The 22600-nt window shown below is 41.6% G+C and overlaps 1 protein-coding gene across 3 annotated transcripts in view; it reads right to left on the minus strand.

Annotated features, from left to right (window-relative positions):
- PCNX2 (pecanex 2) overlaps positions 1-21965 on the minus strand; it is a 156971-nt gene extending 135006 nt beyond the window's left edge. For 2 of the 3 annotated variants that reach the window (XR_012579570.1, XM_074537489.1), the window contains exons 1-5: positions 21337-21965; positions 15119-15324; positions 12520-12634; positions 10184-10220; positions 8048-9337 (exon numbers count right to left, since the gene is read on the minus strand). Coding sequence is in view for 2 of the 3 variants with exons in the window: in XM_074537489.1 (XP_074393590.1) it covers positions 8048-9337; positions 10184-10220; positions 12520-12634; positions 15119-15324; positions 21337-21594 (1906 nt within the window). In the remaining variant the exon portion in view is untranslated. Of the gene's footprint in view, positions 1-8047; positions 9338-10183; positions 10221-11779; positions 11809-12519; positions 12635-15118; positions 15325-21336 lie in introns of those variants that run through there. The other variant, XM_074537490.1, reaches the window with a different exon arrangement.
- Between the last annotated feature and the right edge of the window lie 635 nt (positions 21966-22600).

Here is a 22600-nt window from a genome sequence, read left to right on the forward strand (position 1 = left end):
GCAACTAAGACAGTGATTTCATCACCACCCTGTGCAGTTGTGCAATTAAATGCTTTAAATGGAAAAAAGGGGTGATTGTTGGAGATGCTTCAGTAAATCCTGTAGCCTCCTGCACCAAGCAAAGTGTACTGAAACGTACTTACCCAGACTTATTGCAATACCTGCTGTTTAAACACCTCAGATCAAGGAAAAAACAAGGAAAAAAATTTCAGCCCACTGAAAATTCCGTATCTTAAGCCATATTTCTCATATGTATAATTAGGCATAATTTCTCATATGTATAATAAACCATATTTCTCTCAGTATAATTATCATCCTAACCTGTAAGAATCACCAGTCAAGAAACAGTGGTGTCATATCTAAGTTGGTCTAAGGATTAAAAAGAAAGAAGGCTTATAAAAAGATGTTTTACCTTTCATAAGGTCAGCTGATAAAACTGAAAAAAGTAAACAAGCTTTTGCATTTGCAGACCTTTCAGATCACCTGTCTTGTTTTCCTCACACTGTGTCAGCTGATCTACCAATACATTATTTCTATAAACAAATCTACCTTCATGAGCTAAAATATCTCTACAGCTGTTTCAATTCATAGGACAAAGCCACCTCACACCCTAAAGCCTGTGCTATAAAAACTATAAATACAATGAAAGAAGCACAAGTTTGGTATAGAAAATACTTTGTTGTGCATGGAGGCAAAATTTAATAAGTCTTCCAGGTCTACTTTATTCTATCTTGGGAAAAAAAGAAAGAAAGCAGTTAGGGGAAGAGATAATGATTTTTTCCTCTCCTAGTTAAAGATTTAAACTCCAGTTTCTGCTTAAACTGTGTCATTGCTGAAGCAGCCCCTTAATGATGTAACCATACCTGTGGGCGGTGATGGAGCCACAGATACCTAATCAAAATGACCTTCCTAAAGGCTTGGGCTGTTCAAGCTGTAAGAATAATTGATAGAGATCAGAAACTGTGGTTTAAATAACCTAATTGGTCCCAGAGTGCCCCAAACCAGCTTTAGGGCTGGAACAATTAAAAAGATTTTTTAAAATCTGATTATCTAGTGGTTTCGGAATATGCTTCTCTCTTTTCCATTCCAAACCACAAGCCTTGCAGACTTCTTTTTCCTGCTGTGGTAAAGAGTCATAATAACAAAAACCTAAACATACTGCTCCTTACAGGCTTTATATGCCAATCAGAGAATCCCATGGTGATGAGGACTTCCAGCACTGGAAGAGTGGGCCATGATGGCTTTGTGACTGTTTTCAAGATTATTACTCCTCTTCTTCCAGATGACTTACACCTTCAGTATTTAAATGAAGAAGGTGTCTAGACGAGGAGTGCCCTGCCAGCATACGCAATCGGCTCTTTACGTCATCAAACGCTCCCTGCACAGAAATTGTGCTGGCAAAGCTCAAACCAGGAAAAACCTTTCCCAAGTGCAAGAGCAGACTAAAGAGGACAACATGGCAGTGTACTTGCACTTTTCCCTGCGCCATTTACCCTTATCCACTGCTCCACATGCTCCAGCTCATGCACAGCTGGGCTCACAGTAGTATCAAGATCAGACCTAGGCTCTGCAATAACCACATAATTTATCTGGAAATTATATGCCACGTGACTCAGACATGTGAGGTGTAGCTGTCAGGACTTATGGCCAAATCAGTCTTGTGGCAAGGTGATTCAGAAGAGTCCTGCATAAACAGCCAAGTTTTGGTCTGTACACCATTTTCATATTTTGACAGAACACAAGACACAAGCTTAAATTACTGTGGTAAAATACTTACGAAAAGGAACAATTCTTACAGGTCTCATACATAAGATACTTTCAGTAAACATTTTTTCTGCCCTAACAACTTTTATCAGCCTATCAACAATACTTACAAGTATGCCATCCCAGTGCTGACAAATGAACTCCTAATCTAAAAGAGGTTACAGCACCATACTTTCTTTTGCTATGTAAGTTTTTCACTGGTAGAACAGATTTTAAGTATCCCAGAGACAAACCCTTGTTCTACTCTAGGAGGAGGCTGTGAACAATTTCACAGCTGAAACGAAACAGCCTTTGTACATATGTTAATACAGTGAGTCCAGAGGAGGGCCATCGAGATGATCAGAGGGATGGAACCTCTCTCCTGCAAGGAAAGGGTGGGAGAATTGGCTGAGATTTCAGCCTAGAGAAAGCTCCAGGCAGACCCAATTGCAGCCTTTCAGTACCTGAAGAGAGACTACAAGAAATCTGAAGAGGAACTTTTTACAAAAAGAGTGGGTAATGATAGAACAAGGAGGAATGTCTTTCAACTGGAAGAGGGCTGGTTTAGACTGGATATTTGAAAGGAATTCTTCACTGTGAGGGTGGTGAGGAACTGGTACAGCTTGCCCTGAGAAACTACAGACTCCTCATTCCTGGATGTGTTCAAGGCCAAGTTGGATGGGGCTCTGAGCAACCTGGTTTAGCGAAAGGCATCCCTGCCCAAGGAGAAGGGTGGGGGGTGTTGGAACTAGATGATATTTATTAAGGTCCCTTCCAACCTAAACCATTCTTTAATTCTGTGATACAGTAATCACAACAACCAACTATCAGTGTATCTCAACCTTAAAGTTGCCTTCGTATTAGGTAATTAGATTAAATTTTATTACTCTGTAACTTTACTCCAAAACATTTTTACTATTTGTAGCCCCTTACTGGAGTCTTCCAAACCGTCTTCCTCATCTTTTACTTACATATCCCTATCCCAACCTTCATAGCTCACTCCTGTAAAACAAAATGCCACTGCTGTCATAATTTCAAACACCATCTGGTTTGAAACTTGGGCAAGCAGAATAAAGCTAATTAAGCCTGTCTCTCTTCTGTTCATTAATTGCTTTGCTACAGAATCCACTTCCTTCAACAACATTATGCTCTGAAAGAGAAACTTTCACTTTCAAATACATTTGCTGCCTGTTCAGCCACAAATAAATGATTTCAAATCACTCTATGCTTTTGTTAGCATGAAACCAAAGTTCTACAAGCTGTGAACTCTGCCATTCATATATGTGGATTATAAACCCTAAGAACATCCTTAATCCTTTCTTCACCAACTACTTTAGCAGAAACATCTAGCTTATGCACTTTCTTCTCAACTCAAATTTGCCTATTATGCCACAAATACATGAAAAGAAAACACTGCCATTTAAGCTGGTCATCCACCAAACAACGGGAGTGCCCAGGGAATACCACACCGTCCAATAATTGCTACAAGAGTCCAGCATGGACACTGAAGCAGCACATGGCATTAGCCATTAATGAGGATTGCCACATTAATCCTGAAGCAACAGGAAAAACTAGCAATAGGCATTGTACCTGCTACAGGAAGTGACTTGCTTGAAACAATCTCCTGTGTCAGCAGCAGAGTTAGGAATTAGTAGCCTAATCACAACACCTACCAATTACATCAGAACACAGACCTCTGAAATAACCTTTTTTTTAAATTTTTTTTTCAGATGTCAGACTGGCATCATACATACTACTACTTCTTCAACTTAAAGACTGAAATTTTAAAATTTTAACCTGCCAAGCCTTACACATTGAGCATCAGATTCAGAGCTCTGCATACCAGTTCCTCCACATCCAAAGATGTGCATCAGAAGCCATGTGGCCCCTCTGGAACAAGAGTCAGGGGTGGTACACAACTGCTCCAGCAGATGAGCTAGCACCAGGCAGGGCTTTATTTCCTAGGTGCCACCCACCTGGCAGCAAAATCACCTGCTGTCACTTCCCACCTCAACTGTCAACTGCACCAGTGACTCAATGCACAAGATCCCTATTCCTCCTAACTACATGGCATGTGACAGTCCTCATTCCCACACGCAAAGAGAAAAAAAAAAAAAAAAGTCTAAAAATACCCAGGAGTATGGTTTAGTTTTTTATAGGAGAAGGGTAATTGCTTGGGATCCAGAACAACTCACTCAAGGTTGTGGTTTGTGCACTGCCCAGAATGATGAGTACCTTTTCTAAAAAGAGCCTGCAAAACATCTAAATTCGGGCCACGCAGCCCTGGTTTAGTTTCTCCTGTGCCAGTCCCCACCACTCCCACAGCAGGCTTTGCTCCCGGGTGATAATACTGCCTGTCCTAGATTACAAGCCAGCTGTGCCAAAGGGGACCTGCAGGAGGTTTTGCCCTAAGTCTGATGCACAACTGTTCTTACTTGGTTCAGGACACATCAGAGGGACCCAAAGCAGCCAATAAACCCAGGTTTTCTTACACCTCTCAAAGACTGAAAAAATTTTGCAGTTGCCCTACAATACACTTTCATCATGTGGGTGGTATAAGCGTGATTCAAAACTGAAAGGACTCTGGTCTGAAAGTCAGTTTTAGCAACAGTGTCAGTAGTATTTTCTCACAATCTAGAAGAGGTGGAGTGGCTATAGAACAGCTCTGAGAGCTTTTATATCCTCTATTTTAACAGGTTAAATCTGGCACCCTTAGAAGTGCAAAGAAAGGCTTTCATTTTCTCATACTGCATTTTACCAAGCTGTCTGCTGGCAAAGGCTTATGTGGTCGGGATGGTAACTCTTCTGTTTCCACAGAACACCCAAGTTCTGTGAGGGACCACCCATAACAAAGACCCATCCATGACATTCACTCACTTGCCAGATAGTTCTGATGAGCACATTTCCCCACCTTCCACAAATTATACAAAATATCAGCTTTCTTTCGCACAGCTCTGAATATCCAGCTTTCCAGGAATTTGCCAAGTTTTTCACATTGCCTAATAAAAATCTTTCTGGGGTGCATTTCATGCTCATTTGGACCAGACATCTATTGCTAACTTTTGCCAATTAGACAGTGCACAAGGTTAAAAGAACAAAAACCAAACAGAACCAACCTCCTCCCTCAAAATAACTGGTGCATAGCTTGACTCTGTATTCCTACACACACACACTTTTCTTAATAGCTCCTCTAATGTGGGAATAATGTTTATTCAGATCTGTTCCAAGATACTATATTATTAAAGTATATTTGCAATTGCAAGGCTGTAAACAAATTAAAGGCCTTCTCATTCCTAAAATTCAGTCTTGCAAAGGGGAAGCTCCCAGTAATGACAGTAATTTATTTTAACAAACAGCGCGTTCTGACTAGGCTGGAAAACAAAGCCTACTTGCTCTTAAATATAACTGCCTTTGAACCACCTTTCCCAAGCTCATGGAGTTCAGATTGAATCTCCTTTTTCCCATAGCACCAGTTCAAGGTGCAGAATCCACAGCTGCCATTCCTGCTCATGCAGGGCACCCCCTTCCCAGTCCCTCTTCTGTTTCTGGATGACACCTGCTGAGCCCACACTGCAAACAGACACTTAATTACACAGGTATGCAGCTCAACTTCACTATCGCACAGAAGTACAGACTTCAGAAAATAGAAATAGGAAGATTTAGAACAGATATTAGGAAGAAATTTTTTACTGTGATGGTGGTGAGGCACCAAAAGAGGTTGCCCAGACCAGCTGTGGACATCCCTAGAAGTGTTCAAGGCCAGACTGGATGGGGCTTAGAGCATCCTGGCCTAGTGGAAGGTGTCCTTGTCCATGGCAAGGGTTTGGAACTAGATGATGTTTAAGGTTTCTTCCAAACAAAAACATTCTGTGATTCTTTGAGATTCAGTTCAAGTTGCTAAATGAGAGCTTGGTATGAGGGAAGAGCAGAATTCTTCTGTTCCCTCATTATCTTGCATAAGAATCTTGTTCACCAGATCTAAAGCACAATAACTACACACACATTAATAAGTTTTGGGACTGGGGTTTGGGTTTTGTTTTTACTGTGGAATCTGAGTCTGACTTATCCTGATCATCCATTACTTTCTTTCATGCAGCAACCTTGCCTGTTCATATTATCTGAGGGTACTTGTCTGAAAGGCCTTTTTAGGCAGTTTCTCTTTTTGAATTTTCATTTAAATTTACCTCTAAAATTCTCTTTACAAGTCACATCAGTCAGAAGTACAATTATTGGGTAAACACTCCTTGTTATGGCTGAGGATCAGAGAAAAAAAAATCCCAATCTGCTTGCTGCACCCGTCATGCTGCTGTGTGCACTGTGCAGGTAGGTGACTCTGCACGCCAGGAATCCAGCAGGGCTCAGCAGGCTCAGGTGACAAGCAGGGCTTGCTCAGCACTTGTCTTGGGCAACCAGAGCACAGACTGGAGCCAGCAGGGCAGGCTGATAAACTTGATAGAGAAGGACAGAAACTGCAGTGAGGAATAAACAGCCTGAGAAGGCGGGAGAGATGGGTAAGATACAGCAGAAGAGAGGCGACAGGTCTAGGAAAAGCAAAATTCACTTCTTCTGCACTCACCCTTCTCTCAATTCCTCAGAATTCACCAGAAGGAATTGAGAGGAGGGTAAGTGCAGAAGTGAATGCAAGCTGTGGGGAGGCAGCAGCTTTAGGTGGGCTCAATAGAATGGAAAAGCCTAAACCAGCAATAGTGTGATTGCTAGGAAGAACAGAAGAAGAGGAAGAGAAATAAGGAGGTGGCACAGGAGGGGAGTGCCTAAACTGAGAAGGGATGATTGAAGGAGGAAAGGCACAGAAAAAGTGGAAGAAAAAATGGACCCAGGTGAAAGATGGAACGAGATGGGGGTGTAATACATTGGATAGGACAGATTTGTAGAAAGAGTGAAAGGTAAATGGAATCTAAAAGAAAACGACACATTGAGAAGATAAATCTACTTATTTTTTTAACAAGATAAAAGCACATTTCACAATAGTTTTAAAGACCTTTTAAGTCAGTTGAGCATTTTTCATGCAATGGAGGGTTCTTCCAGGAGCAAGCTGGTAGAATAGGAGGGAGCAGACAAATAGCAGGGCCAAGCTGTTCTTGTAGGGTACCATGAAGTTTCTTACCTTCCATGCAAACTAAGTATTGAGACTGCATCCTCTTAGGCTTTCTTAAAACAGCTTGTTATAGGGTCTAAGGTAAACCAAACATTTTGGAGAAGGGAAAGATACAGGTTGCCTTATTTCATTTTGACTCAGATCTTCTAAACTGATTGTGCTGATCACTTGGGGAAGTACCCCGAGATTGCACCTGCCTGCACTGCACTGTATCTATCTCACATCCTCATTACATGGCCCTACTAATTTTGCTGGAGGGCTGCTAGAGACATTACAAACAACAGTCCTTCCCAACAGAAAAGGGTCACAGAGTCCAGTGACAGTGCTGATTAAAACCAAACATTTCTATACAAGAGCTATAAATTGTACTGCATATAGGTTTTTAAATTAGCTGATTGATTTTGTTTTAAACAAATGTGCTCTTGATTAAATGGAAACTTGCATGGCAATATACTATTTTTTAATTAAACACTGAGGGCTTTCACTGAAAACAGCCACCAAACTTTCATCCTTAAAATGCAAATATTTTAACTTTAAGCAACTTAAGCTTTTAAGTTTAAACTTAAACTTTAACTTTAAGCAACTTAAGTTAAGCAACTTAAGCAAAATCAAAACTCTTCCCCATTGAGAACTCTTACCTTTTTTTTTTTTTTTTAATTATAATCCAACCCACAACCATTCAGGGAATTTAGAAATATATGTATGTGTGCACACATGTGTTAGCTAAAAGTTGAACAACCACCTCCAGTGACAATTCTGGCCTTCATACTTAGAGGCACACAGACAACTCCTCAACATGCACCTGGTAAGATGTGCAAGGGCGGGTGTAATGCTATAGCTATACACATTTTTGCATGCTTCTGGTATTCCAACAATCCAGGCACACTATTTTAGTACAGAATACTAAATAAATAATGGATACCTACTAAGCTTATCACTAGTTTCCTAGAGGAAGAAAAACAGTTTTCTTCAAGAAGATAAAAATATTTTAAAACCGCAGCTGACACCATCACACACTTTCACTAAACCACTTTGCCCCACCAAGTCCAGCCCTACCCTGGCCCTATTAGCAAAACCAGTCTCCCTCTGGGAATTTGCCTTACTGCAGATATCCAGCTAAGCTGCTCTAAGTAATTAAACTCTTCACAACATCTTCATTCCAAAAGAATTGTAATCCGTGCATAATACCTCCAACAAGCCCATTTTCCTTTGTTGTCTCCGTTTTGACAGTGGACTGATTAGATGTCTTCATCTTTGAGGTATTAATAGATTCCAAGAGGGAGACAAATTCTAGAAAGTTAGATTCGTTGGGCATCTGACCTTCTTTAGCTTCTAGATCTGATTTAGAGGTTGGTAAGGTCTTTTCTTTGTCAGATACCTCCACGAAATTCTTACTTAAAAGCACATCTGTCCCACTGTCTACACTCAACACCCGCATGTGCCTCTTTTCATGAGCAGTTCTGCAGGACTGCGGGTCTAGGTTATGCAAGTCTTCCTTAGAACTTAAATCCACAGTCTGGACATTTTCCAAAGCATTCTCCTGATTTGGATCTGAACAAGTGTTAGTTTCTAGAGGTGTATTTGCTGGGTTGCTGAGCTCCTTGACTGCATCACCCGATTCATAGCCAGAGCATTGGTTGGATGACAGCTCTGCCCTCAACATTTCTGGAGTTCTGTCACTTTCACTAACTTCTGAGCAAGGCTTGGCTTTACTGTCATCAGACAGGTCAAACGTGATAACAGGGATTCTGAGCTGTTCATTAGTTTGCTGACTTGACCAGCCTGCTCTAACTACACCAGAGTCAAGGGCTGAGCTTGTTCTCTCACTTTCCAGGGCCTGCAAGTGGACAGAGCCTGGTAGGTCACTAAGGGTGGTGTTTGGTGTAGTACTCATTGTGATGACAATTTTAATGGGCTCACACAGCTGGTCTCCAGGAAGAGAATTGTCCACAAGTGCAACGGCAGTCTCACTGTCCGAGCAATCAAGGTCCTCATGGCTGTTACCAGCATTGCAAGAGCTTTCCATCTGCTCGTGCTCTTTGGTTGCAATAGCATTGCACTGTGGGCAGTTATTGGTAAAGCCTGTCTGTGGTGATCCATCTGGCAATTTCTCTCTTTTGTAGCTTTTAGGATTACTTAAATGGTCTGAAATAACTGAATTTTCACTGTCCCATGGCTCTGAAGAAACTCCAGTCCTTAAAATATCACCTTGTGATGAAGAAATATTAGAGAAGTTTTTAGCTACGTCTCTGTCCACAAGAATATCTTGGGATCCATGGTGGCCACAAGGCTGTCCATTCAATCCTTTTTCATTTATTCCATCACCAGGAAATGTTTCAATGGCAGCTGGTTTTGTTGCTATTGCTGATGTAGTGGCACCTGAACCAGAGGTTGTAGAAACAGGTAATACATCTGCTTTGATACAGGGTGAGGTAGATGAAACTGGTGGTGTAGCCTGATCTTCTAGTACTGTAACACCTAAGAAAAAACATTTGGGCATTAGGTCTCACATGAACACTAAGCATTATTAAAGTATGATCTTTAACCAATAAAACCCGATCCAGAGCAGAGCAAAGGAAGCACAGATGATGCAGCTGATTAAAACAGCTCTAAAGCAACAAGGGCTTTTTTTTGGTAGCTACATATGAAATACTACAAAAGCAAGATAGACTGCATCCAAGTCAGGACAAGCATAGTCAAATAGTCAAAAAGCTGAAGAAACAGCTAGTTTCAAAATCAAAATGTTTTACAGAACTATCCCCACTTAGGGAGAGGTGAAAGAAAGAATAAGCCAATGCTGCAGGTTTGCTACATCACTTTCTGCAATTCCTAAACGGTCACACAGGATATGGTGATCAGTCTTAACAAAAACAAAACAAGATTTAAAATATTAAGACATTTCAAGTGAGTTGGAAGTGTAGGCAAAGTAAGGTGTGCTGGAATATACAACACAGCTAAAGGTTGACAATCACAACAGAAGTTTACAGCACATGTTCAAGGATGCAATACAAGTGCTAACTTCCTAGTTTGATGCTTTACAGAGCTCAGAGCTTCCTAAGAATGTGGGGCAAGGCTCTTTTATCTCCCTGTATCAAAATGGGAGAGATATTTGCACACCCCTTGAAGGGTTGCTTCCCAAACAGCTTGGCTGACAGTTGAGAAAGCTTAGTCTGTTAGAATGTCCTTGAAATTGAGTTCTAGCTCCTCAACTCGATCCTAACAGGAGGCACAACAGAACCTGCCATGGAGTCCTCTGTGCCATTACTTCTTGTGCCAAGCAATGATTAAACAACAGCTTAGGGACTTATAAAGCCTTTAAAATACCTCTAAGATCTTCAATCGTTTCCCGTGTTGGCAGGTCCTAAAAAATGAAAAGAAACACACAAGATTAACATGGTCATTTATTAAATTCTGTTGGGGAAAAAAAAAAAATCTATCAGTGTAGCTATCAATAGCTATCTAATCAAAGGTTAATTACAGCACTGGTAAGGTGCTTAAAATCACTGAAATTTGAACATGTACCTTGCACAAAATGCAAGGGGTGGGTGAGGGAGATGGTTATAGAACAGTCATGCTCCAAATTGCATCACTGAAATTGTGTGTGATGTTTGGGGAGGGGAAAGAAAAGCAAAATGTTCTTTAAAAAATTTTTCGCAGTGCCTAATCCAGATACACTTTTTTAAATCATTAAGGAATAGAATGTGTTCATTTGTTCCATTTATCCAGCTGTGTGTTTCCAAAGAACTAGAATGAAAAGTCTGGCCTCTAGCATTGGTAAGTATTTCTCAATGGAAAACTAGAGGACTGAGACATTAAATTAATATAGAATCATTTCGATTCCAAGAAAGCTTTGAAGGTCATTTAGCCCAAATCCCCTCTGCCATACACACACACTTGAAGAAGATACAGTTTGAGCAGGCTGCTCAGGGTCATCTCCAACAGAGCTTTGAAAATCTCCAAAGAAGGAGATTTCACAACTTCTCTGGAAAACCTCTTCCAGTATTTGACCACTCACTTTGTAGGGAAAAAAAAAACAAAAAAAAAACAACACACAAATTACCAAAAACCAAAACAACTCCACAAAAAAGACATTAAATGTAATTATTTGATCTAACTGTAGCTTTCCATGGCTGCAACTGTTTCTTATCCTGCCACTGGGCACCTGAGAAAAGAGCGTGCTCAACCTGCTGTGTAACTTACTATTGGAAAACTGAAGACAGCAGTAAGCTCTACTTGTATGGTTACAAAAGAGTTTAGCCTTACAAAGGCTGAAACATCCAATCTGCCTCTCCTCACACATCATGTTCCTCAATCACCTTGTTTGTCTCTGCTGGATTCTCATCTGTAGGTCAATGTGCATGGGAACTAACTGGGGAGCTCAAAACTAAACACAACTCTCCATAAAGAATACTTCAGGAGTTTAAATTCAACAGCCTAAGTGCATAATTAGAAACAAGACATTGAAAAAAATGACTGTGGCTCTCTTCTGACTGACAGGCACCAAAATTAAGAGGAAATTATTATTATTTTCTAAAATTTCATGGTGGTAGCCTGGCAGCAAGAACAGGAGACTTGGTTTGACAAGATCCAACCTACATGTTTGGAAGTGGGAGACTAGGATGAGATCCCAGGAAGGCATAGGTTTGCAGAATGGACAAATACCAGAATACTGGAGAGTAAGACAGAAACAAGGTGAAAAATATTTTACCTCATTAAAAAAAACCCAACAAAAAGAACTATTAATGTCTCTGAATCACACAGATGCTACAAAAAGGTAAAAACACTCCAGGAAATGAAGAAATAGTTCTGATTCAGATCAGGATTTAAATAATTTGTAGTAAATAGGGATAAAGGGTGGGTGTGGAGGAATATGAAGACAGAATGAAGTATCAAATAGCCACTTATTCAGAAATCACTAACCATCCTCTGCACTGACTGAGGCAGGAGTCCTGTAGAAAAAAATAGCATGGTATGACATAATTAAAGATGTTATCACAGTATGCAAGGGGAGTAGCTTAAGATTACACAGACAGTGTTATTCTGTTTCTTAATTTTTTGAAAATTTCTTCAACTTATCATGAGTGTTTCCTATTTTTTTCTTTAATAACATTTACACACATCATTTTCATCACTTCATATGTTTGATTTATTAAGCACAGCCATTGGCGCTGAGTGCACATATAGGTACTTTTAACCTCCTCTAGATATCTCCTAGATTTAAAGGAATTTAAATACTGAAGAGATGTTTTTGGTTCATTTTATAAGCATAAGTCTAGTCTAACAAAACCAAATTATTAATGGTCCAGGAGCAGACCCTGAAGGTAACAAAATAATGGCAACAAAATAATGCTGACTGCATTAGCCTCTCCCTCCTCTCAAAGCAGTCCCAAAAGCTAGTTGCTCTTGGCAAGATTTACAAAGGCCACTTGCTATCTGTAGAGCAGAGAGAGCCCTCCTAAGAAGTGCAGCATTATGTATGACAGTTTCAGCTCTGCAAAGGCAAACCTTTAGGACAAGGCTGACTGGCATACCCAGTAGATGCACCCCAAGGGAATGACCCTTCCTGCCTGGAGCAGGCCTGTGTTACAAGCAATGAGCACCTGGCAACACAAGAGCGTGCGTGGTGAGCTGTGGGCTGCTGGAGGAGTGCACATACTGACCGTGGCTCCAGGGGAGTCCTGCGAGGGCGGGGCCTGCGCTCTGGAACTGTCAGGAATTGTCTGGGTGGAGCCGTTTGGGCTGCTCTCACCGGCGGCGCCATCCCCCGAGTTATTGCTGAACGGGAAGCACACAAAAGATAAAGCAACACTTATCACCACAGGGCATCACTGCGAGCTCTGGGAAGCGGCTCACAAATAAGAACACAATGGGAAGAAGCAGCACAGCACAATGAAGTAAAGGCACTTCTCTCCCCTCCAATGATAAAAGCACAGGGCTGTAAAAAATACTGTAACACATTTCAGCACTTCCTTCCTCACCAAGACAACTTGATAAAACTTAAAGAATAAAAACCTCTCAATGTAAAATGATTATGGTGTCTTCAGAAGTGGAGCTATGAGAAATAAAATGACATCTCTTCAACCTCCCTATGCTGATATAATGCCATTCAGCCTGCCTGACACACAAACAGATTTATTGGCACAAAAAGCAATCTGGGGCTTTTCCTTACACATATGACAATCAAGAGCTACTCCTTTCACAATTTTTGCTTTTTAAGTCCTGGAGTATGTAAGCATTATCTAACTGCCTGTTTTCTGGAAACCTCACATAGCCTACTCGAAATGCAGCACAGAGAGCACTAATATAATCATTAGACCAGAATATAAAGTTTTTGCTCTGGTCTAGGCAAAGTGAATTTACAGCCATTACTAATTTCACGTATTCTAAGGCAATTTATAGATCAGTTCTTTTGTGGATACACCAAACTATGCACTAACTCCTTTTACACATATGTTCTACTAGCTTTTCCATGGATATAAGCAGGCATTTTCAGACAAGGTTTACTATCAATAACCTAAAAATATTCTCTTTCTCAGGTATAACAAACAGAAATTCAGTTTAACAAAAAAAACCAACAAAAAAAACCAAAAAAAAACCCAGAAAAACACCACAGTGAAATGTTGAAAAGCATGAGGTTGGGCTTTTCTATTTGTACCTGGGGTTGCTTTTTCACCAAAAATTTCTTTTTAAAATTCTAAAGTTGTATATAAGCAATAACATTATTTATCTGGGTGGTCTCTTTCCACAATATTATTTTTTAGTTAACTGGCTTTAAAAACTGCTCAACCAACCTGCCAACTATGAAGGTCTGTTTAAAAAATTCTGTCATCCATCCAGTCAAAATAATAATAAGATCTTTACTGACTAATTAATGGATTGTTGTGCATACACAAATCAACCTGGGAGAAACAGTCACATGATTTAGCAAGCAACTTTTAAGTTATTCCACCTTTACTTCTCAGCCAAAACAGCCTGAAAGGCATAACCCCATCTAAAATAAAAATGTTGCATGGGTAGTGACACACAGAGGCATTTCTCAGAAGAGTCTCAATGCAGGCAGACCTTGACTGTTCCAGAAACATCACTGCCAGGAGTGTAGCACAGATGTGCATGTGTAAAGACACAGAAGAGCAGAAGCACAGAGGAACACAAACTATCTTGGTACTACTTAGCTGGCACAGAGCTAGCAGTAGCAACTGCAAATGCATCCAAAAAATACCCTAAGTTCTTTTATACACTGCTCTCTGTTGAAGCCTGACTGGTAGTTTTAACAAAGCTACTCAATTTAAGCTTGCTTTGGACATTTCTATGCTTCTGTCTCTTTTAAATATACCTTATTTCAGCATTTTTCACATCTGTCATAACACTTGCTATCACTGAAAGCCACTTGCCAGCTTCATTTGTTTGTATGACTCAAGCTTGAAAAACCAGCAGGAAGGGTTTATTTATTTATTCTGAAGAGTGTATAGCAGAACATTCTACCAATACACAAATCTGGAAAATGTCAGTACTAGTCTTCATCTCACTATTGTTTTTACTTTCAATACCAGCACAGCCTAGAAGCAGCCCTATTAATTCTATGCAAAGACTAATACTACTTAGTCTTTGGATTGTTGTGCATTGCTGTGCATGTTGTGCCAAGTAATAGTACTTGGCTTCTCAGCAGAGAAGCTACAACTGAACTGCCTACCAAATGCCCCTGAGAAATAAAAGCAGTACTAGCTTTCCTCATGAACAGGACCACAGAAGCATCATAATTATCACAATAAAACATAAGGGGGAAAAGCACTTATGCACCTAGGTGTGATCTGAGAGGGAACTTACTAAAAGCACACAAAGGCAACATGAGGTCACCTTATCTTCCAAAGCCATGATTTTAAAGCATTTTCTTTACCAACAGGTGCCTGCCACTTCCTTGCCACTTCCCAGCAGGTAGGAACAAGCATTTTAAGGCTTCCCCAGAAAACTTCTGCCAGTTTTTCTTCAGGATCTGTTAGCACATCCAGTACATATCTCCTCTACCACCTTCATGGTGCCCAGCTGCTGCCCAACCTCTGAATAAGGTGCAGCTCTGCCTGCTGTACCACAAGAACATTTCAGCTACCCAGCTGAAAAGCACTAAGCAAGTTTTTGAAAGTGTCATTCTTCATACAGCTGTAAGGAGCATTCTTAATTTCAACAGACATTTCTGCTGTGCAGGACTATGGTGCAAACTCACCCATTTTACATCATGTGTCAACGATGCAAAGAAAACCTTACCTACAATTTGAGGACTCAACGGCTTCTCCTTTTTGAACCTCTGCATCTTTACATTGCCTTCCATTTTTTCTTGAGAGCTTCTGTTGAATAACTTCGCCTTTATCAAACATAAGGTGCAAACGGTAGCTGATCACCTTTATTACCGTGAAGAAAACTGTCACCGAGCTGCAGTACACAAAAACTGTCACTGCATTTGCTGGAAAAGCCTACAGAAAGAAATAATGAGGACACAATGATAACAGTTTCCTTTGAGAAAATGCTGTTAGGACTTTTAAATACAATATCTGTATTGAGTTCTGCTCTCAGAAAAGGTTTAAAACCATTAAGAAATGGTTTTTCAAGTTTCAAACCATTTCACAAGATCTATTCATTTTATTAGCTGTGGATATAATTTATTATCAAAATCAGTAAAATCTCACAATTGACAAACACTATAAAGCTTTTAAAAATACTGCAATCCCATGTTAATGCAGCTGCAGCCTTTCCTAAACTATGAATTCATAAAAATACAGGCACAAAATGAAACATTAGTTATCTACAAACACAAAACCTTTAGAAAAATTCTGTCATCTTACTCTATATGCCAGTTATGACTCAATAGCAGAACACTGTCGTTTGATGTCCGTTTTCTAATGCCTCACAACATGTTCCCAAATACCTTAACCACTGAGGAATTTTAAATAATTAGTCAGGACTAGTCAAAACAAAGGAATAAAAACACAGTTAGAGACGCATCCTGTACCCACTGACATTCAAGCAGTGAGCGATTGGCTATGTGGTGCTTAGTTGCCAGCTGGGGTTAAACTATGACACAACTTCTTTGAATTCTTTTTCTAAAGTACATAATTGTTAATTTGCAGCTGTCTGTGATCTGTTTGATGATCTGTGATGAGCACCACAGCTCTTCGTCATTAAAATTAATTACAGTTCAACTATAATCTGTAAAGTTCTTTCACAGACATGACAGACTAACAACTTTTTTATATACAAATACTTCCTTACAGTAAAGGGCAAATCATAGCAATGGATAGTTACAGTTATAATTGAAGTACCAGTCTTTACCATTATAGTCATGGAACATGTTTATGTATTGTAATTACACAGCTGCAGTCTCACAGTGAATTTATTCTCTCTTAAAGTTCCAGGGGTTTTATTTAAACAGAGATTTACTACATTCTCACACAAGAACAAAAAACCCCAAGCAACACACAAAAACAAAAAAAGTTTTCAATACTCAGGACTTGCTAAAAGTCTGCTGAAGGTAATTTTTAACAATGGTCTTTACTTTGGTACTAAACCAATCATTTTTTCAAATTCATAAATAAATCACACCGACCACACAGATAAAGGGAAGGGAACAAGGCATGTTTATTTCATCTTTAGAACAAGTCACCACATTTATCTTGATGTTGAAATTCATATGTTGAATCATTTCTGTGTTGTGACAAGCAAGTGGGATGCAATTCTGATGCTGCTTTTGGCTCACTGGGACTTCATACCATCAAGATGCACACATGAAAATTTTCAGGCGAATCCTTTTTAATGACTATTCTGATTCAGATACAAAGAATCTGTTGCACAATAGTGGAGCAGCTATTTAGGACATATGTACTACCAATGATCCCTAATAGACAGACATGACTTTCTACAAGTTGAGGCTTAAGACTGGTAAGAGTACATCACGGTACTGTGTAAATACCAACCCCCAGCACACCCTTCAGTTATTTAGAACTCAGGCCAGGAGAGGATCCATTTGCAAGGTCATGTTCTCAGGGTATAAGGCTTAGTAGATGAGGTTGAAGAACTTGAGGTTAAAGAATTTGTGGTTTATGACTAATGTTTTTACAAAACGAGTAAGAAATTGTTTGGTTTCACAAAGAGCGGCAGCCAATTATCTGTAATGACTGCTTAAGAGAGATTTGTTCACCTTCCAAGGAATCTCTTCAACTATACACTAAAAGGCACAGATCAACCACTCATTATTAAATAACAACTCAGAATGGCCCACTAAGAAAAGAAGTGCTTTATAGGTGACATTCATAAAGCTTAATAAATATTATATGAATAATGTCAAGAGGACACAACAAAAATAGATTTCCAGTAGCGCAGCCTGTGCGTGCAGAGAGCACGCCACAAGAGAGACTCAAAGGAAGCTCCTAGATTTTTGAGTGGAAAACAGGGCCAGTTTTAGCAAATGCTGAGTGCAGCATGTGCTCATCCCTGCCTTGTGACCAGACCTACCGGAGCCATGCCCCGAGCCAGCCCATGGTCCCTGTGCCCGTCTGTCTGGGACACGCTGTGTTTTAGTGCACTCACCACACCAGACACCAATGGCATCTTGTGCATCTTTAGAACTCTCAATCTTGGAGCAGGCTGAGAATACAAGCCAGCAGGTTGCTCTCTGTGCACATGAGGAATTAGGAGAAAGATGATAATGGAAAGCCCTCCATTCTCTGAATCAGGCCTCTTGCATAAGGTACCAGTGTCATATGACTGCAGCTGGTGTTCCCAGGGACAGATAGGTGAAAGCTATCAAATCCATGCTAAGGAGGAACTAAGTTACAGACCACTGAGGAATTAGATGACAGAGTCACTTTTGATGCACTATAGTTATAATTAGCCTGGTTTTCTATGAAAATGAGGTTTTATAATCACACCCTGTGTCTGTGTATTCATCATCTCCCTCCATCCCCTCAGCTGAAAGTTAGCCAAAGAATTAAAAAGTTATTTAGCAAACTTTAAGAGAATACACCCCACTGGGCAAGGTCACAGCAGCACACCTCCTCCATTAATGAGAGGAGCCCACACAGTTCTCTGACCTTTTGATGCCACCCCAGTGACAGGAAAAGCTTCAATTGAGTTGACATCTTATTAGAAGCTATGAAAAAAAACCCCACAAATACAAATTCATTAGAAAGCGGGCTTCATGACTTCCCACAGGTTTCTATGGAAGCTGTAGCCCTAGTTTTCTTCATTCTTTCATGCCATTAAAAACTCTACCATAATGTACTTTTTGTTCTCCAGTAGCTTCTGTTGTTGTACCCTGCACCAGAATAGCGTGGGGTCACAGCCAGAAGTGCAGGCTGGTGTGCCCCAAATGTGGCCCAACTTACTGCTGCAAATGCAACAGGATTGACATCACCACCTAAGGAGCACCTTTGCTTGGGGCTTCTGCCTGCCCAGAGATTGCTCTCAGAAGAACAGCCACATTCTCCTTCACGTGTCTACTGGACTTACTTGAGCAGCACAAAGGTGGAGGTGACTGAGATAGGCACATCAAGGTATGTAACCTGTGAACAAAATACCACACCTTGCCAATTGGGCTGAATGATAAAGGGTGCTTAGACCCTGATGCATCCCAGCCACTGCTTGAGCCCCTGAGGCAGCTAGAGCAAGGCAGAGCTGCACCTGGGCCTCACTGTCTGGGTGTGCTACAGAACACATATGAGGGAACAACCAAACAAATGTTCAGTCAGCCACTACCATCAGAGATATGCTCGGGAGATATGACACTGGGGCCAAAGATCCATGTTTATCTGTAAATTAAGGTGAATCAATACTGAGAGATGTCCGTCACATAAAATAAAATATGGGAAAGCAGGTAGCAAATAAAATTCCAGGAGTGTACATTGAGTTTTAAGTGTGTCCTCCCACACAGTAAATACAGTACGTAACAGGGTAGCCTATCTCTCTGCTGCAGAGATATTCGTATCCTAAACTTTTACAGAGAGATAGAGTGGGGTAAAAGGCAGCCAAGACTGGAAGCAGCTGACACACTGCTAGTTTTATCACAGTTTACCTCTGAGTAATTTATGTGCCCACACCCTTATACTGCCATGTTGTACTTCTCCTACCACAGCATGATCTGAAGATCTAGCACACGAGAAGTAACAACCCTGTCAGTTCAAGGGTTCCCTGTCCAATAAAAGGCAGGAGAAACATTGAGTAGGTTGTTCTGGGGAGTCACCCCAACACAATGCACGTTCTCTTGTAGCTTGTAAAATAAGCTATAGTACAGTATTTCCCAAAGTTGCATGTCTAGGTCACTGGTGTTTTACTGGGGCTGAATACTAAAGAGTTATCACTATTTTCATTTGAAAAACACCTAGGGATCCTCAACTGGTTGGTGGAATAAGATAACTTTAATTCCTAATATATTATGAAAGTTGATGTGGCACAGAAGAGATCTCATAATTTTGAAAGTTGATTTGAACAGCAACGATGCTCGAAATATCCAATGTACATTTTTAATGTTTAAATGATAAAGAAAATAAAGTAATGGAAACACAGAGCTGCATTTTCAGGGGCGGGGAAAGCTAATAAAGGAATCCTTAGTACCAAAGTAAGCTATGCTGAATAAGCTAGAGAAAGAAATTCCCCATCCACACAACAGAAACAACTTGATACTTTAAGCTTCTCAATGCTACCGTCAGCACGCCTCTGCTGAGCCACTGTGAAAAAACCAAAAACAGATGGATGGGTTTTGCCATTTGATTCAAATCACACTGTTTCAGAGAGACTTCCTGACTTCAACAAAAGACTATCCCAAGCAAAGGAAAAATTTAAAAAGCAGTACTCTGATCTGTTTTCATTTTGCCATTTCAAGAAACATCACTGACTGCTTTAGCTGAATCCAAAATATTGGTGTCAAGTATGTAACATATATATCACCCCAAACATTACTGAATATTATAAACAAAATTTCTTATAAACCAGAAAAAGACCTTTCTCTAAAAAGCAAGTTCAAGTTTCTAAGTGGCAAGAATAGATGTCTTGCATAAAGTTTACAAAGCCTTAGAAACAAGCCACTTGAAAAAAAGAAAATGTGTAGGAACATAATTACTGTCAGGCAGCCATCATAATAAACACTTTACTCTTATCAAGGACAAAGGATTCCCACAGCAATGTGTTAGCTCAAGAACACAAGTCCTGCATTTAACCAGATGATTCATCAGAAAGTCAGTCTGCAGAAAAAGCAAGTCCATCTAGGTAAGCAAAGATGATGCCCAAGAGATTTCACTAGATAAGTTACATTTCTCCCCTTTAAAAAATGACTTCTAGCTTAGCTCTGACCTAGAGTCCAGTGTTCTTTTGTGCAACCCCCACACTTTCCTCAGTTCCGAAGTTTCCCACAAGGAATCCTTCCAGATACATACTTCTTTCAACTAAAAAAAGTTAGCCTTCAATTCTTTTTCCTTTTTAATCACACTTGTGACTTGGACAGCAAATCCTACAATGCAAGACAATCCTACAACTTGCTAGTTTGCACAGGAAATATGCAATCAGTCAGAAGAAAGCACGTTGTTATTCTGGTTCATTAACTCCATGAGCCATTCTTTCAGGAATTCACTGCAATCCATGCCACAAAATCCAATACCAATTCACGCTTGGAAGTACAAGATTTGCTTTCCACTGGGATTGCAGGGGGATTCATAAATGCTCTCTGTTTTTGATAATCAGGCCCATATCTGACCATGTAGGGTGAAGAAATCTATTTAGAAGTTGAGAATTTAGTTGAGTCACTCCAGGAACCAAATGGATGGAAAGTGCTTCTAACGGAAGCAATATTACCCTATAATCACTGAAGGACACACCAAAATAGATTCGATGATCCAGCACACTTTAAGCTTTTCTCACACAATAGGAAAGCAAACAAAAACAAGAGCAAAAGTTTCAAGCTTTTCAGGAAAATAAGTCTTAAAGTCCAGCAAACAAACTCTAGTCATTATTCACTTGCAAAGTTTAAATTTCAGCACAAAGGGAGCTGCATGACACAAAAAGCCATGTGATTCACTAGTGACATTCAGCAAAGCGTATTAATTACATGGTATCTGGATTTTTCCATTTATTTAACCTTCTCAGCAGCTCAGACTGAATCAAACTTAAAAAAAAACAAAACCAAAACACCTGTCTCTCAAAGAGAATTTTGAGCAAACGTCCCCACGGTCATTCAGCCCTCGCAGAGGCCAGCGCTGCACCCCTGCCCAACTCCTTCGGCAGGGCCAAGGGTCCGGCCCCTGCCTAGCGCAGCCGGCGGACTCACCCCGCTAACCTTTAGACACAAACCCCCAGGTAAAGCCCAGAACCCCAATATTTAAGCCCCCGAGCGCAGTTTACAGCCGGCTGAGCGCACACGCCCTCGCCGCTGCCGCTTGTGGGCCGGGGCCCGCGGCTCCCGCCCCGTCGCCTCCCGCCCGCCCTCAGGCAGCCCCTCTCACCAGGTGCAGGGCCATGGGCAGCGTCAGCAGGAACAGCCACAGATAGAGGTGGCAGCTGTTGGTGAAGGCGCCCTGCTCCGGGTCGTGGTACCAGCCCCCGGTCAGCGCCGCCCACACGCCCTGCCCCACCAGCCGCGCCGCCGGCGACACCATGGCCGCCCCCCGCCGCCGCCACCGCCGCCCCTCAGCCGCCCGCCGCCGCCGCCGCCATGCCGGGCGCCCGCGGATTCTCCCATGGTGCCCCGCGACGCCGAGCATCCCGCCCGCCCCACCCCGGCCGCCGCCGCCGCCGGGAGGGCGCCGTCACGGGCCGCCCCCCGCCGGGCACCGCGCCCGCTCTGCTCCGCCGCGGGGCCGCGGCCGCCGCCACTCCGGGGTCCGCGCCCGGCTGCCGGGAGCGGCGGCAGCGCTCGGAGGCCGCGGGGCGGAGCGGGGCCGGGCCGAGCCGCGGCGGAGGGGGGGCGGTTCTGGCGCGGGGGTGCCCGTCACGGCCGCGTCCCGCCCCGAGCACCGCGAGGTGCGCTCACAGGTGCAGGAAAAGCGCGGCTCGGGGGCAGCCCCGGCGGCCGCCAGCTGGGCTGCGCGCCTCGGCGGCCACTCCCCCACCGCCGGGTTCTCAGTGATCCTGCCCGATACATCACGAGTTTCCGATCTGAGAGCTCTGCCCAACTTCGGTGTCACCCGTTCTGCGTAGACTTGAGATGTGTTTTGGGCGGGGTGGGGGGAAATTCCTCAAAAAAAACATTCGAATTTTTTCAATAATGGCTTTAGGGAAAAACTCAGTCTGCCTTCGTAAAGCGTTTCATGTAGCTGACCTCAAACCAGCGGAGTGAGGAGGTAGGGGCGGGCTGGAGGAAGCTCAGGCGAAGTGCGGGACATGGGGGCTGAAAAGGCGATGGAGGTGAGTGGAAGACTTACGAAGGAGAGAATAAAGTCGGTAAAGAATGAGGCATAAGGATATCAGGTATATTCTTATGGGACGCCCCCAAAGTAAAAGGGTGTGAAAAATGCATGTATTTTATGATTGGCTTTTTGCAAATATTAAAATGAATATTATATGTGTTGTTTTAGAAAGTAATGCTGTATTAACTCTCTTAAGTACTGTGTTAAATATAGTTTTAGGTTATAAAAATTGTTAAAATAGAAACGATGCTATGTAAGATGCTTTGTTTAAAAGAAAGGACTCGTAGTAAGAGAGCAGCCACAGGACACCTAAATCTTTCCGAGAAAAAGAATTTATTGCCCTGTTATCAGAAGAAACGAA

This window comes from Zonotrichia albicollis, chromosome 3, assembly GCF_047830755.1.
Source record: "Zonotrichia albicollis isolate bZonAlb1 chromosome 3, bZonAlb1.hap1, whole genome shotgun sequence".
In the NCBI taxonomy this organism is placed as follows: Eukaryota; Metazoa; Chordata; class Aves; order Passeriformes; family Passerellidae; genus Zonotrichia; species Zonotrichia albicollis.